Here is a 13,143-nt window from a genome sequence, read left to right as displayed (position 1 = left end):
GGCAGAGAACTGAATGGTTATAAGATCAGTTGTGGCGGTAGAGAGAGCTCTCTCACACAGTGCACGCTGAGAGAATATGTCAGGACCAGCCACGATCGTATTGAAGAGGCAGGTGTCGTATGTTCAGGTATGAAAAAATACAGAAATAAAAATAAACACAAGAGTTGGACTGCATGTACCGTACATTCATAGAACAGCTGTCATTTCCAGGTAACGTGAAGTTGGCAGATGGGCACAATCGTTGTGTTGGGAGAGTGGAGTTCTATGACAAAGGCCAGTGGGGGACTGTGTGTGGTGAATCCTGGGATATTAATGATGCAACGGTGGTGTGCAGACAGATGGACTGCGGGAGGGCTCATAAGATTACCACCATGGTTGAGTATGGCCATGGCACAGGACAGACCTGGATTGATCAAATTGAATGCAATGGATTGGAGTCAACACTGACTCAGTGCCCTCAAAGACCATTTAGAGACAAAACTTGCAACACAACCTCAGTTGCTGGTGTTATCTGCACAGGTAAGAAAATATACAAAAAAGGTCAAAACATAATACAGTCTTGTTTGTTGTTGTTTAGTTGTATTGCCCCTATCTTTTTTTTGTAAGCAGATGCTATCAGCACCCAGGTGTCCATAGCCAACAATGCTATTTGCACCCGGGGTGGAACCTAACCAAACTGAGTTTCACAATGATAACCAGGAGTTAGCAAGCCTTTGGTTAGGTTAGGAAAAGATCATGGTTTGAGTTTTTAAAAAAAAGTCAACATTGACTTTTGGTTTCACACAGGACATGAACAGAAAGTCATCTCACCCATCCAACCCTACCTGCTCCCTATGTGGTCTTTGTCGCTCTTTATACAACATCACCTGACAGCATGACACATGACCAATACTAGCTGACATAAAAGAAAGATGAAACTTTCCCAATAGAAGTAAATTCCTGAGGACCTCCCGTAGATGGGTTAGATGGCGACTTGTTTTGTTTCCTAACCGCAACCTCTACTTCTTCTACTCTGTTCTCTGGCAGATTACAGTTATGTGTATGGAACTACGCTTTGCAATGAGCCTAGTTTATTGGCTTCAAACCAGTTAATGGGAATGCGCCTAATTTGCATTTTTTTGCGACTTTTCAAATTTCACGTATAACTCTCTAGACAGTTGAATGGAAACAATTCAAAGTGTCCCTATTCACTTCATGATTAAAGTCGTAATTCCTCAATCCATCATATGAAAGAAAAGAAAGTAAAAAATAATTACTTTGCCTATTAACACTATTTAAAGCTATGCTTGAATAGATTGATAGAACTGAAGCAGGTAACTTGACTTGCAACTGGTTAATGTTCATTTTAATTAAGACAATTCTACATATCAGCTGAAATTTTATCAGCACGTCACATGTTCTTATGTCCTTGTTGTTAAAGGTGTTGTGTTCCAAATCGAAATTGTGTACAATGTAGGAAACAAGAAAGTATTTCACTTTTTCTCTGATAAGTATTTATCTGCATCACATCTTTGTCTTCATATAAATGAATTTGAAATGTCTGATAACATATAATCACTTTAGTTTACTTGACATCACAGGAAGTTTGGAGGTCCGGTTGGCTAATGGTAAGGATGAGTGCTCTGGCAGAGTGGAGGTCCGTCAAGGCGATCTGTGGCAAACGGTGTGTGACGCAGACTGGACCCTGAGTAAAGCTCAGGTGGTGTGTGAGCAGCTGGAGTGCGGACATGCAATGAACGCTCCCGGCAGTGCCCATTTTGGCCAAGGCATTGGATCAGTAGTGGAGGCTAGCCATTCGTGTTTTGACAATGTGACATCTCTTCAGCAATGCTCACTCAAAGGTTTCAGAAGAGCGACGTGTGGGCATGAACGTGATGCCGGTGTTCTCTGTGCAGGTAAAGCCCTTTAAATGTGTTCACAATTCTCATATGCAGTTGGACAAATAATATAACATCATCAGAATTTGTGTCACAATTGTATCCTGTTTACACATATCAAGTAAAAACAGTGGAGTGGGAAATTATTATATTTACTTATTCAATCAAGTGCAAAATCATGCTTAAAGGAATAGTTTGACATTTTAGGAAGTGCTCTAATTTTCTTTGTCATCAAGAGTTAGGTGAGAAGACTGATACCTCTCTCACTTCTGTAAGTAGTAAATCAGTATTAGTCAGATATAAAGTGCTACGAAGTGAGCTTTAGAGGTGCTGGTAGGCAGGTTTTGTTACTTTAAGACAGAGCCTGGTTCCCCGTTTTCAGTCTTTATGCTAAGCTAAGCTAACCTGGCGCTGGCTGTAGTTATATTTATAGTACAGATATGAAAGTGGTATTGATCTTCAAATGTAATGTTCAGCAAGAAAGTGAATTTAAATATTTACCAAAATTATTTTTTCGACCATTTCCCCCTTTTTGCTGTTGAAATTAGCTTCTGATATGATGATGGGACAAGCAGTACTTTCAAAACACAATAGGAAATGTATTTACATTGTGTTTTAAAAATGGAAATGTACGTGTGTTAAAACACATGTATGCAATTTAAAAACAGGTTTACATCCAAATGCACTTTTAGAATTGTATGTAAATGCATGTCTCAATGACTGTCCTTTGCATTTGGACTCACTTCCTTTTTGTTTTCATTTGCAGCACAGCTCCGGTTGGTTGGCGGCTCAGGTGAATGCTCCGGTAGAGTGGAGATCTTATATAAAGGCCAGTGGGGAACCGTGTGTGACGATGAATGGGAAATAAGCAATGCTGATGTGGTATGTAGACAGATTGGCTGCGGTCATGCAGTTTCTTCTCCCACAAGTGCCCACTTTGGTAGAGGCACTGGTCCAATATGGCTGGATAATGTGGAGTGTACAGGCCAAGAGTCTGCTCTCTCGCACTGTTCGCACCCTACTTATGGAGAAAATAACTGCGGGCATGGTGAAGACGCTGGCGCTATCTGTTTAGGTAAGAGGCCTGGCTGAGTTTGAATCTATGAATGAAGTCATTATCTCCCAACTGGTATTAGATGAGGCTGCATCCGCTGTTGTGACAAAACAAACCTACTACAACTTGTTATCTGTTTCAGGTGCTCTACAGAAGCCTCAAATCACTTTGAGTCCTGCTCCAGAGGTAAACTGGGGTGACAGAGTTGAAATCACCTGCACTGTAGTAACAGAACACTTGGGTGGGACCTTTGTCTTGAAAAAGACCCAAGGATCATTTAAAATGGAAAGATATTCTGAACACGAAGCTGTAACCTTTAACTTCCCTACAGTGGACTTCAGCCAAAAGGGGTCGTACTTCTGTGAATATCAAAAGAAATTGCTCAGTCAAGTCATCTATTATCCTCAAGGAAATCCAGCTGATCTGTCTGTCATAGGTCAGTAATTATATGCTTTGTTTGTCCACTTGGACATAATTGTTGAAATTTTGACTGTGCCTATGCTGAAATGATCTATATGAGTTTGTAAAAAGCTTGTCACTATTCTGCAGTGACCTTGGAGCCGCCTAGCATCTCCCTGACATCTCCTCATGCAATGGTGATCTACAGCCCTGACAAAATATCGGTCACCAAAGGCAACAGCTTCTCCGTCACTTGTTCGACTCATTCCAAATATCCTGGAGGTTTCTTCTATCTGACAAAGTCTAACATGAGCAACACTAAACCGAAGTCAGCGTTTGGCCACTCTATCTTCTACCTGGCATACTTTGAATTCCCTGCCATAGATTATGAACACCAAGGAGAGTATAGCTGTGTCTTCGGTGTTAACATCTCCTCCATGTCCTTCTGTTCTGTTCCCTCGAAGTCACTCCAAATCACTGTAGTCGGTAAGACCCAAAGAGTGTTTATTTGTCTTTCCACAGTGATCATAACTAGTTATCTCCTTCGCTAACTCTACTGCATGACCTTTTAATCCCCACAGCAGCCTCATCCTCTTCAGTTGTCTCAGGGGTTGTGGGAGGGCTGGTGGTGTTACTGCTCGTGCTGGTTGTAGGTTACCTGGTCTGGAGAAGGAGAGGGAGGGGTGCTGGTAAGTGGCAGACATATACACTTTTTATATTTCAAAATTACAGCAATGCCCCCTTTCTTTTTAATGCCATATAAGTGTAAATGTGTAAAGCTGCATCAATTCATATTTTGGCATTAACAATAAAAAAGGAGATAGAGAGAGATGATAAACATATCTAAAGGGGAGTAAACGTCCACTGGAAACATCGCAACACCAGATGAATGATAATGCTGCTCCTTTGCTCCTTGTCTGTCGGATGTGTAAACAGGTGAATGTTTGCTAACACGTTCGCTGTGACAACTTTAGAAGGGGTTAACATGGCCGTGCTGTGTTTACAGCTTGTTGTGCTGCCCCCAAGTGGCCAAAAGAATTCAGTTAAAATGACATAGACCTTGTCGCGCTGGAGCTCTAAACCTTCTTTAAAAGACTGTTGTTGTCATGGTTATGTTATGCTCACTTTTCAGGTACCATGGTTCAGTTTAGTAACAGGTTTGGAGGAGCAATAAAACAAGATGTGGAAGAGAGAAGCAATGGAGCATTCGATGGAAGGTAGTAAAAATGGAGAACATAGTTGATGTTATTTGCGAGGATATATATGGAGGATCTATTTATGTTAGATCAAAGAACTTGAAAGACATCCTACTGATTGCAGTTGTCACCCTCCTTATCTCCCTCAGAGACCGCGGTACCCAAGTGAATGACAGTGGACACAGTCGCGCCCAGAAAGACAAGAATGCTGATGTTGATTCTGATAACTCTGTCGAGAGGGTCCCTGAAGACCTGGCTGGGAGAGTGTGTTATGAGCTTGAACCACTCGTTCTCTCGTGATAACGAAACAACTCCAGGAATAACCTGTCATGTGATTTCACTACATTTAAAGAGCGACATAACACTGGGCGGAAAACAGGCTTTCACTGCTCTCTCTGGTTGAAAGTTTCAAGTTTGTTGCACCTGTGATGGTGATGTCACGGTGTACTAACACACCCTGGAGTACACTTCTACATCGTAGCGAAGGGGAGGTTTTTTTGCTTTTTTGCTGGTGTTCAGTTGCTCTTTAAGGTAGACCATGGGAACATTTGAGTCCTGTTTTAAGTGTTTTTACACCTCTTTTTAAGAAATTATTCAGAAATATAATGACTTCATGATTCCTCAAATAGATGCTGTAGTATTTGCTTTAAAAGATTTTGAAAATAAACTTTGCAGACACTGAAAATTATATTTTGAATGACACTTGTGTAAACAAAAGTTGTTTTTTGTCCCATACTTATTCCATTGGTGATTTTTACTTTTCTGGGAGATTCTGCCAATCACAGAGCTATGGTCCACTGATCTGTAGGAAAATATTGATTACATTGTCTTTGTATTGCATGAATTTGCTATTTTTGATGTATGTGAGTGCTCATCAATAAATTTGTATTTCTTACAACACTTAAACCTTTTTCTGTTTATTTTGTTTTTTAATCCAGTTTACACATAATAATGACACCCTTCTGATTAGGGAGCAAATATGCTTTAACTTTACCAAAACCGCCACCAAGATAGAATATACACCATCAAATACCGCTATGAATTCTTAATTTGTGTAAATCTTTCAAATAATCATCAATTGCAATATAATAATAATAATAATCATCATCATAATCTGCGCAGTAAAGAAGCAGCTAAATTGAATTCAGCCATCATTCCTTTTATCATTTACATCTGTGGTTGTCCGACTGTGATATGTCAAAATGTCTTCCATGAAAAAAGGCCTTATAGTTGAGTGAAGTATGGACTATTTTCCTCTGAAATGTGGTGGAGTAGAAATATAAAGTAGCATAAACCATAAATACTCAAGTCAAGTACAAGTACCTCTAAGCTGTGTTTATGTACAGTATTGGAGTGAATGTACTTAGTTACTTTCCACCACTGCTGGTAGTGTGTGTGAGTGTGTGTCAGTTGTTTCACAATAGATGCAGGCAGGATACAACTGGAATGGCAGTCAGACAGGTGGGTGTGGCCACGCAGGCAGGGAAGCCGTGTCCAAACCTGCTCACCTTGTCTGATGTTGCAGCAAACCAGCACCACATACCTGCATTTAGGATACTGGAACATTGTCTCTTGACTTTGTCACATTTTGTCTCTGGATCAAGGTGTTCTTGTTAAAATAGCAGATATGCCAGTCAAAGTGTTTTATTCCAGCGTGAGCGCTTCCAAGGAGGTACAGTATGCTGTCTTACTCCATTCTTTTACTTGTAGGCATATTGTTGATACAGTAATGTTAAACAAACTCTTGTACGGCATGTTGAATTCAGTATATCATGCTCTTGTGTGTACAGTATTTACATTTTACTTGTAGACAAACTGGAGCTGCTCATTGTAGACAGTGAAGCGAATTTTACTGCAAAAGAGAACTTGGTATAACCGTAGATGTCAAAAGGCTACACGTGAATTTAATATTCTTGCAAATGTAACTGATGTGATATTGTCCTCTCCAGATAAAGAAAAGTCAGCAAAAAATCTTTGACATCCTTGGCGCCAAGAAAATCCCCTACGAAGCTGTGGACATTTCTCAGGCTTCTGAAGATAAGGATTTAATGAGGGAGATAGCAGGGCCGACTGCACTGCCCCCTCAAATATGCAATGGGGACGTCTACTGTGGGGTAAGTCTCACACACTCACCTCCAAAAGTAATGAGAAGCTGCATTGACAATTTAACACCTTCTCAAAATTAATGGAGTGATGACTGAGTGTAAATCGTTTACACGTTTGCTACATCTGTCACAGGAAAAAAAGATCTTTGGTAGTCTAGGGTGTAGTCACAGGGATTAAATCAATATTTACAGGATATTATACCACCCACAGATTTGCACACACACACACACACACACACACACACACACACACAGATGTCAGAAATGCATGCATAAGTGCACAGCAATACATTCAACACACAGGTATGCTGGCACACACCCTCATCACTCCTCCAACACACCTACACCCACACATTTCAGGATTCCATTCAGACTTTGCTGTGACAGAAAAGTTGGCTCTGGCTTAAGGAGTGCACCTTTGAAGAGGTATACATTTTCATAGAGTTCTGTTTTATGTCCTCAAAGATGATCATTTTTAGCCACGCTAGCAGCATGGCTTTAGGGGTGGTGATGACAGTGGGTCGGCCTGTCTGGCCGCCACTTTATTCCAGGCTGAAACATCTCGACTACTATTGTATAAATATTCATGGTGAATTCCCACCATACCAGGTGTTGCTCAGATTAGCGCAGGGTTGTGCAGGTTTTTCACGCAGGGCTATAGTGTCTGAATGTGGCTGTCTTGTTTTCTTTTCAGGCATTGTTATGTTTCTTAAATGTAGATTCTTATACAGGAAGAGCACCACCTTCCTTAATATCAACTCTGCCTTACCATTATGAACCTTATATTGTGCCCAAGCTGTTAGAGGATTATAGAACATGTACAGCACACAATCTCTACAACATATGATAATTAACAAATATATTAAGATGTGTTGAAAAAAATCTGTATAATATCTGTTTCTCTTTCTCTCTATCTTTCTGCATTTCCTCCACCCTCACCCCCAACACCTTTCTTTCTTTCAGGATTTTACTGCATTTGATAATGCAATCGAGTTGGAACAATTAGAGGAGTTTCTCAAACTCTAAAAGGAATGGAGACCAGCTATGGAACAAGTCAACCACATCGCCATGTCATATCTACAAACAAACAAAAAATAAATCTATAAAAGACTATATTAACATATGTTTCCTTTTGTTTTGATTGTTATGACATGTTTTATTCATATAGGGTGAGGGTTAAATACGTTTCTAGCCTTCCTTTCAGGGAAAGGCATATGAGAGGTTTTGGAGTTGCACATCTGAGCAGTTGATGAATGTATGATTATAATGAAAGTTCTTAAAATGTTAGTGTTAATAATAAATAAATCATTGACATGAGTTTTGTCATTTCTTATTTTTGTGAAAGACTAGTACAAGGTGGTATCTACCTGCAGATTTACCAGTGAGGTAAGGAAGACGTTAAACTGTTACTGTATAATGTCACCTTATGTAAACACAATAATGTAAACATGATGTCTAAGAAACAATGAATATTGTGACCAGCTAGAGTTTTTCTCTTAAAAATCCTCAGCCAGTCAAAGTATCCAGTTCAACAGGGAGATTTATTAACTAATCAGATCAGAGCATCAGCACAGCAACAGATCATATTTGCAGTGTGTCACTGAACCTACACAAAACCACACCTATAGTCTAACGGTCTAACTATATTTGCCCCTAATACTGACTGAAATAACCAAAATATAGTTTAGGAAAAGTGGGAACACTGTAGACAGAAAATGCCAAACACAATAATACCAGTAACATTGCTGAACCATGCATAAACAAAGACGATAACATCCATAAACCTGTTAGTCTGGTGCTTGCTTGGAGGCTTTCACTACACCTACCCCTGGAGTGCTACAACATTAAGAAAAAACTAATATTTTAAAATGCACTGTTGTAGGGAGGACTTTATATAAACTACACAGAGTGTGTAGACTGACTTAACCTGTCAGTTATAGTTTAAAATGTACATTGATAGAGGTTGATACTGAGTAGGTCTTTTCAGGGACTTTGTATTCAGGGACTTTTGGAATATTCAGGGAATATATATATATTAACATTTTCTTCTATTATTGTGAAAAGAAGCTATAATAGAAGAAATAAAATATTGGCTTATTTTACACGTTCATAGTTGTATTACATATGTATTTATTCAAGATTCATATGATTATTTCATAATGTTTTATATATTTGTGTAATATTATACACTCAGGGTTTCCACCTGATACGAATGTTTGAATACAAAGATGTATTTGTTTGAGTTTATTTGGTAACAGAGAGAGAAAACAGCATTTGAAGTCAGTCAGGGATTCTTCGCAACAACCTCGGACAATTGAAACTGCAACAGGCAGCTCATTGGTCGCCACTGCATGGAGCAGATGGGGCCTGGTGGTATTAAAAGAATGTCGCGGGTTTATGACGTCCTCTTTACCCGCTAGCCGAGAGGAGGTTTTGGTGTGTTTTCTCAACTACCGGCACAATCTACAGGATTACTCAAACATCTCAATTTATAAATTCATGACGGTTAGCTGTTTGAGATAAATAATGACTCTCCTTTCATATCTGTTCTTTATTGCAGAACTTTACGTCAAACATCCATCTTAAATCAACAATGGCCGAGGAAGGGTGAGCATGACGTTTATATCTGCTGCTAGCATACACAGTGTAAACCGGGATGTATAGCAAAACGGCGCTGACAAGAACCGACTTTTTGAAGTGGTGTAATCTTTAATTATTTTGCGTACCTATTATTTGTGGGGCGATAAGGTGTAGTCTGTTTAACGCGAGCTAACTGGCTAGCTTAACCGAGTTGCAGGGCCACTTGATACCTGCGCATATAACGTTAGCAAGGCATCAAATGTAACGTTACGTATGGTTAAAACTTATAAGATGGTTGCGCCTACATGAGCTTGTTCTGCTCTTGGTAATCCCAATCATTTAATGTCATTTCACCGGGGAAAAGTCGGTGGCTGCAATGACGTTACAATATTAAGATATGTACCAATCTTTGCCTCCCCACTTTGAGCAGTAAGCTGAATTTGAAAGATCAAAGCAGTGCAATTTGGTAGCACATGTAAAAGTTAAGAGCTTATGTAAAATGTCTCAATCAGTTGGACAACTACTGCATCAGATGTAGAAAAATGCTACTTGTAAAGCAAATTGACTGCACAAATGTTTAGGTAAATATGAAAACTAGATTTCCACTCAGGATTATGAGATGTTTAACTGCCAAATTTCTGAAGGAAAGTTTCATTTACTTGGTCATCTGGACAATCAAACATCTAAATTGGAAGGAGTCCCAGGATACCAATAATCACAATACACAACAGGACTGAACTAGCAACTCTGGATGGATCAAAACTGATGTCTATACTAATTAGGTTTTTTTTCTTTTTTATAAGCAATCTATTTTACTATTTTATGATTGGAAGCACCACAAGGTGATTCATGTAATCTGTCAACATTTTGTGGAGGGGATGAGGTTACTCACCACTCAACAAATGCTATACATGTAAACACATTGCGCTGAATGTACTGACTTACAAGTTGTCATGTAAACTCAGTTTTTGCTGTAGTTTAACTTACAGATATAAGCCTGAGGTTAAACCTCGTCTGAAAGCAAACTACACTTTTTCCTCAAGTGTCTAATTGTTTAGAGCGATGTGAAATATGTTACCCCACTGATATTGAAGGGTCAGCTGTCCTGTGGCATTCAACTAAATTTTAAATGTACCTTCTCTAAATGAGCTCTCTGTTGCTTGAATGATGACTTTACATTCTTTTGTCGGATACCCCTTCACTCTACAATGAGTGAGATCCTCATTCTGACTTGCTGGAAGCTCTCCTAGAATCCACAAATTTGTCATCCCCGTTGTGGTAAAAATGTAACCTATTTTTCTTGTCCACCTATTTTTGATAGCATGGCTGCTGGAGGTGTCATGGATGTCAACACCGCTCTTCCTGAAGTGCTCAAGACCTCTCTTATCCACGATGGCCTCGCCCGTGGTATCCGTGAGGCCACCAAGGCCCTGGACAAGTGAGTAATTATTTTACCATATCAATATTTAGTTTTGTCTTTTTTTTTTTTAGGTATATCACTGATGATGTCTTGGCTCCCTCTACTGAATACTGTGAGGAGATTGCCATTGTTACCCAATTTCTGTCTGAGATGTGCCGTCGCATATTGAAATGTGTAATGGTGTATGACCCCTTACAGCGACTTAATTCAGTGTTGTTTTGCAGGCGTCAGGCCCATCTCTGCGCTCTTGCAGCCAACTGCGATGAGCCCATGTACGTCAAGCTGGTGGAGGCCCTCTGCGCTGAGCATCAGATCAACCTAATAAAGGTAATGAGCCTCAAGACCAGACTGATGTAGCATCAGTTGTGTGTGGTGGGGTGCCTTAATGCCAGGTGTCGTGGAGTAATATGTAGCATGTTGTGTGGCGTGCTGCTGTATCGTTGATGATAATTTGGCTCCCTCTACTGAATACTGTGAGGAGATCGCCTCTGTTACCCAATTTCTGTCTGAGATACAGCCAAGAGTACCCACGTTGCTGCCATTTTCTCTGCACAGCTATATGAAAGCAATTGTGACTACACCTCAGTGCACATTAGTGACCGTTTATCAGCAGTAATTGACAAGGTTGTTCAAATGGGTTCTTTAAAGGCCTAGTGATGGTAGTTAAAACACTGTTTAACTTTATTTCAGGTTGATGACAACAAGAAGCTCGGCGAGTGGGTTGGTCTGTGCAAGATCGACCGTGAGGGCAAACCCCGCAAGGTAGTGGGCTGCAGCTGTGTCGTTGTCAAGGTAAATGACACTCTTGCATGGTTTTCCATTCCCCTTTTTTCAAATTTGGCCTACATTCAAGCCAAAGAAATCTACTATATTTCCTACATAAAAGAAAGTACAGATTGCTGTTTAGTAAGACATCAGGATTTAGGTCTAGATCTGCCAGTCAAGTGCAGGTGCTGTGCCTCGTGCTATGCAGCTGTTGTTGATAACTCTTGGCTAGATAACTGCCAGGGTACGAGCCCCGTCGCCTACCTGTGGTGTCTGGGGTCCCTAAAAATGGCTACATGTAGTAACTCATGACAGAAAGATGATTGACAGGTAATCACTGTAGTTAATCTGAAACTCTGGCCATGTGCTGATTGTTCAACTCAGCATAACTCTATTTTAATTTCTAGTTTCCAAAGATATTAATAGGTCTGGCTGAATTTTGGGAGATGATGCACAAGAAACTAACTGGCCATTTAATGGTAAAATCCAGAGTTTAAGAGGTTAATTGGTATTTATACAGTGAACTAGTCATGTCAAGTGTTGCTCAGCTTGGTGTTATTTAGAGCAGCGACTGAAAGATGGTGTTTTTGATGCTCATATTGGAGTTCAAGATCTTTGAGTGTTGAAACTATCTGATAATGCCTAAAATTAGTTTTTTTTGTATGATTTGGTTAGCAAAGATGTCATATGAATTGTGTGAACTATTTTGGAAAATAACACATCAGTGCTCTGTTGTGGCAGTTTCTGAACTACTGCTGGTTCCCTGAAAGGTTTTTTTTTTTTTGGTTTTTTTTAAAGTAGTGGGTGACTCATATGGTTTCACTCGGGTAGCAGTAACATGCCAAGATATGCTGCAAAGGCATGGAAGAAGATTGCAAGCAAACATGGATGTAAACAATGCTATATTTAAAATGCTTATCAGCACAACATGTTAGACCTCAAGGTTGCACACAATGTGTTCTTTTTGACACTGAATGTAAAAATAACTTGTTCAGGACCCCCTTTTAAAAAAAATTTACAGTTTCTAAATAACCTCAAACATCGTTGATAATTCTGTTTGATTTGTTCTGGTTGACATGCAGATATGTGAGAAGCTTAATTGGCCTGTAATATCAAACTACTACTTCTCTCTACAGGACTATGGCAAGGAGTCTCAAGCCAAGGATGTGATTGAGGAATACTTCAAAGCCAAGAAATGAGATGTGAATAAAAAGTGGAAATGAAGCGGTTGTCTGAAGTAGTCTCTTTACCCTTTTTGGATATTTAACTAACCAAAGTCAATTGTGACTATAAAGTCAGTCTGGTTAGGTATGAAATTGTATTTCAGCAAACTCAAATCTTTAGACCATACAGTTAATGCTAATGGTGTTGAAAGTGATTTGAGCAGAAATTATATAGGTTAAAATTGTAGTTTGTCTGATTTCACATCTGTGTCTGGGTATTTCTGAACTATAAAATGATTCTGAAAATGAGATACAGCACTGTATTAATTTATTTGGTTATAAGTTTGATCAGTAATGAATTTCATTAGGGAAGACAAGATGCATAGGTCATTTGGATAAGTTTTCTCCTTTTATATCTACATACATAGACATTTCTGAATAAAGAAAAGACATTCAAACACATTAAGGCACAACACATCATGACGCACATCTGCAACCCCCCTCCCCCCAAAAGAAATACAAAAATCCAGAAGGAAAAAAGCCCCCCCTCCCCAAAAAAGTGTTTTTCTTTGATTAAAAACATC

At 39.4% G+C, this 13,143-nt stretch overlaps 2 protein-coding genes and 3 non-coding genes across 5 annotated transcripts; all 5 read left to right on the top strand.

Moving 5' to 3' along the window:
• Positions 1 to 6,041: 6,041 nt before the first annotated feature.
• On the top strand, positions 6,042 to 7,948 carry LOC139302364 (SH3 domain-binding glutamic acid-rich-like protein 3). Its single transcript, XM_070926045.1, has 3 exons — positions 6,042 to 6,198; positions 6,476 to 6,640; positions 7,595 to 7,948. Exons 1-3 carry the CDS (start codon positions 6,154 to 6,156, stop codon positions 7,655 to 7,657), a joined length of 273 nt encoding a protein of 90 aa, XP_070782146.1. The 5' UTR covers positions 6,042 to 6,153; the 3' UTR covers positions 7,658 to 7,948.
• Positions 7,949 to 8,994: 1,046 nt separating this feature from the next.
• Positions 8,995 to 12,620, top strand: rps12 (ribosomal protein S12). Its single transcript, XM_070925606.1, has 6 exons — positions 8,995 to 9,067; positions 9,192 to 9,238; positions 10,533 to 10,649; positions 10,856 to 10,958; positions 11,322 to 11,423; positions 12,533 to 12,620. The coding sequence occupies exons 1-6, from the start codon at positions 9,029 to 9,031 to the stop codon at positions 12,593 to 12,595; spliced, it is 471 nt and encodes a 156-aa protein (XP_070781707.1). The 5' UTR covers positions 8,995 to 9,028; the 3' UTR covers positions 12,596 to 12,620.
• On the top strand, positions 10,370 to 10,446 carry LOC139302743 (small nucleolar RNA SNORD101). Its single transcript, XR_011598918.1, has one exon. It is a non-coding gene; the product is annotated as a small nucleolar RNA SNORD101 (small nucleolar RNA).
• Positions 10,704 to 10,786, top strand: LOC139302748 (small nucleolar RNA SNORD100). The gene has a single exon (XR_011598922.1). It is a non-coding gene; the product is annotated as a small nucleolar RNA SNORD100 (small nucleolar RNA).
• On the top strand, positions 11,065 to 11,147 carry LOC139302747 (small nucleolar RNA SNORD100). Its single transcript, XR_011598921.1, has one exon. It is a non-coding gene; the product is annotated as a small nucleolar RNA SNORD100 (small nucleolar RNA).
• Positions 12,621 to 13,143: the final 523 nt, after the last annotated feature.

The sequence above is a fragment of the Enoplosus armatus genome, chromosome 19 (genome assembly GCF_043641665.1).
Source record: "Enoplosus armatus isolate fEnoArm2 chromosome 19, fEnoArm2.hap1, whole genome shotgun sequence".
NCBI classification, from domain to species: Eukaryota; Metazoa; Chordata; class Actinopteri; order Centrarchiformes; family Enoplosidae; genus Enoplosus; species Enoplosus armatus.
The sequence above is the reverse complement of the archived record's forward strand: the minus strand, read 5'-3'. Positions and strand labels throughout refer to the sequence as shown.

Coding starts and splice junctions, on each gene's coding strand:
- LOC139302364 (XM_070926045.1), top strand. CDS start 6,154: ATGCCAGTCAAAGTGTTTTATTCCAGCGTGAGCGCTTCCAAGGAG. Junction 6,199..6,475: donor GCGTGAGCGCTTCCAAGGAG/GTACAGTATGCT, acceptor TGTCCTCTCCAG/ATAAAGAAAAGTCAGCAAAA. Junction 6,641..7,594: donor ATGGGGACGTCTACTGTGGG/GTAAGTCTCACA, acceptor TCTTTCTTTCAG/GATTTTACTGCATTTGATAA.
- rps12 (XM_070925606.1), top strand. CDS start 9,029: ATGACGTCCTCTTTACCCGCTAGCCGAGAGGAGGTTTTG. Junction 9,239..10,532: donor TCAACAATGGCCGAGGAAGG/GTGAGCATGACG, acceptor TATTTTTGATAG/CATGGCTGCTGGAGGTGTCA. Junction 11,424..12,532: donor GCAGCTGTGTCGTTGTCAAG/GTAAATGACACT, acceptor TTCTCTCTACAG/GACTATGGCAAGGAGTCTCA.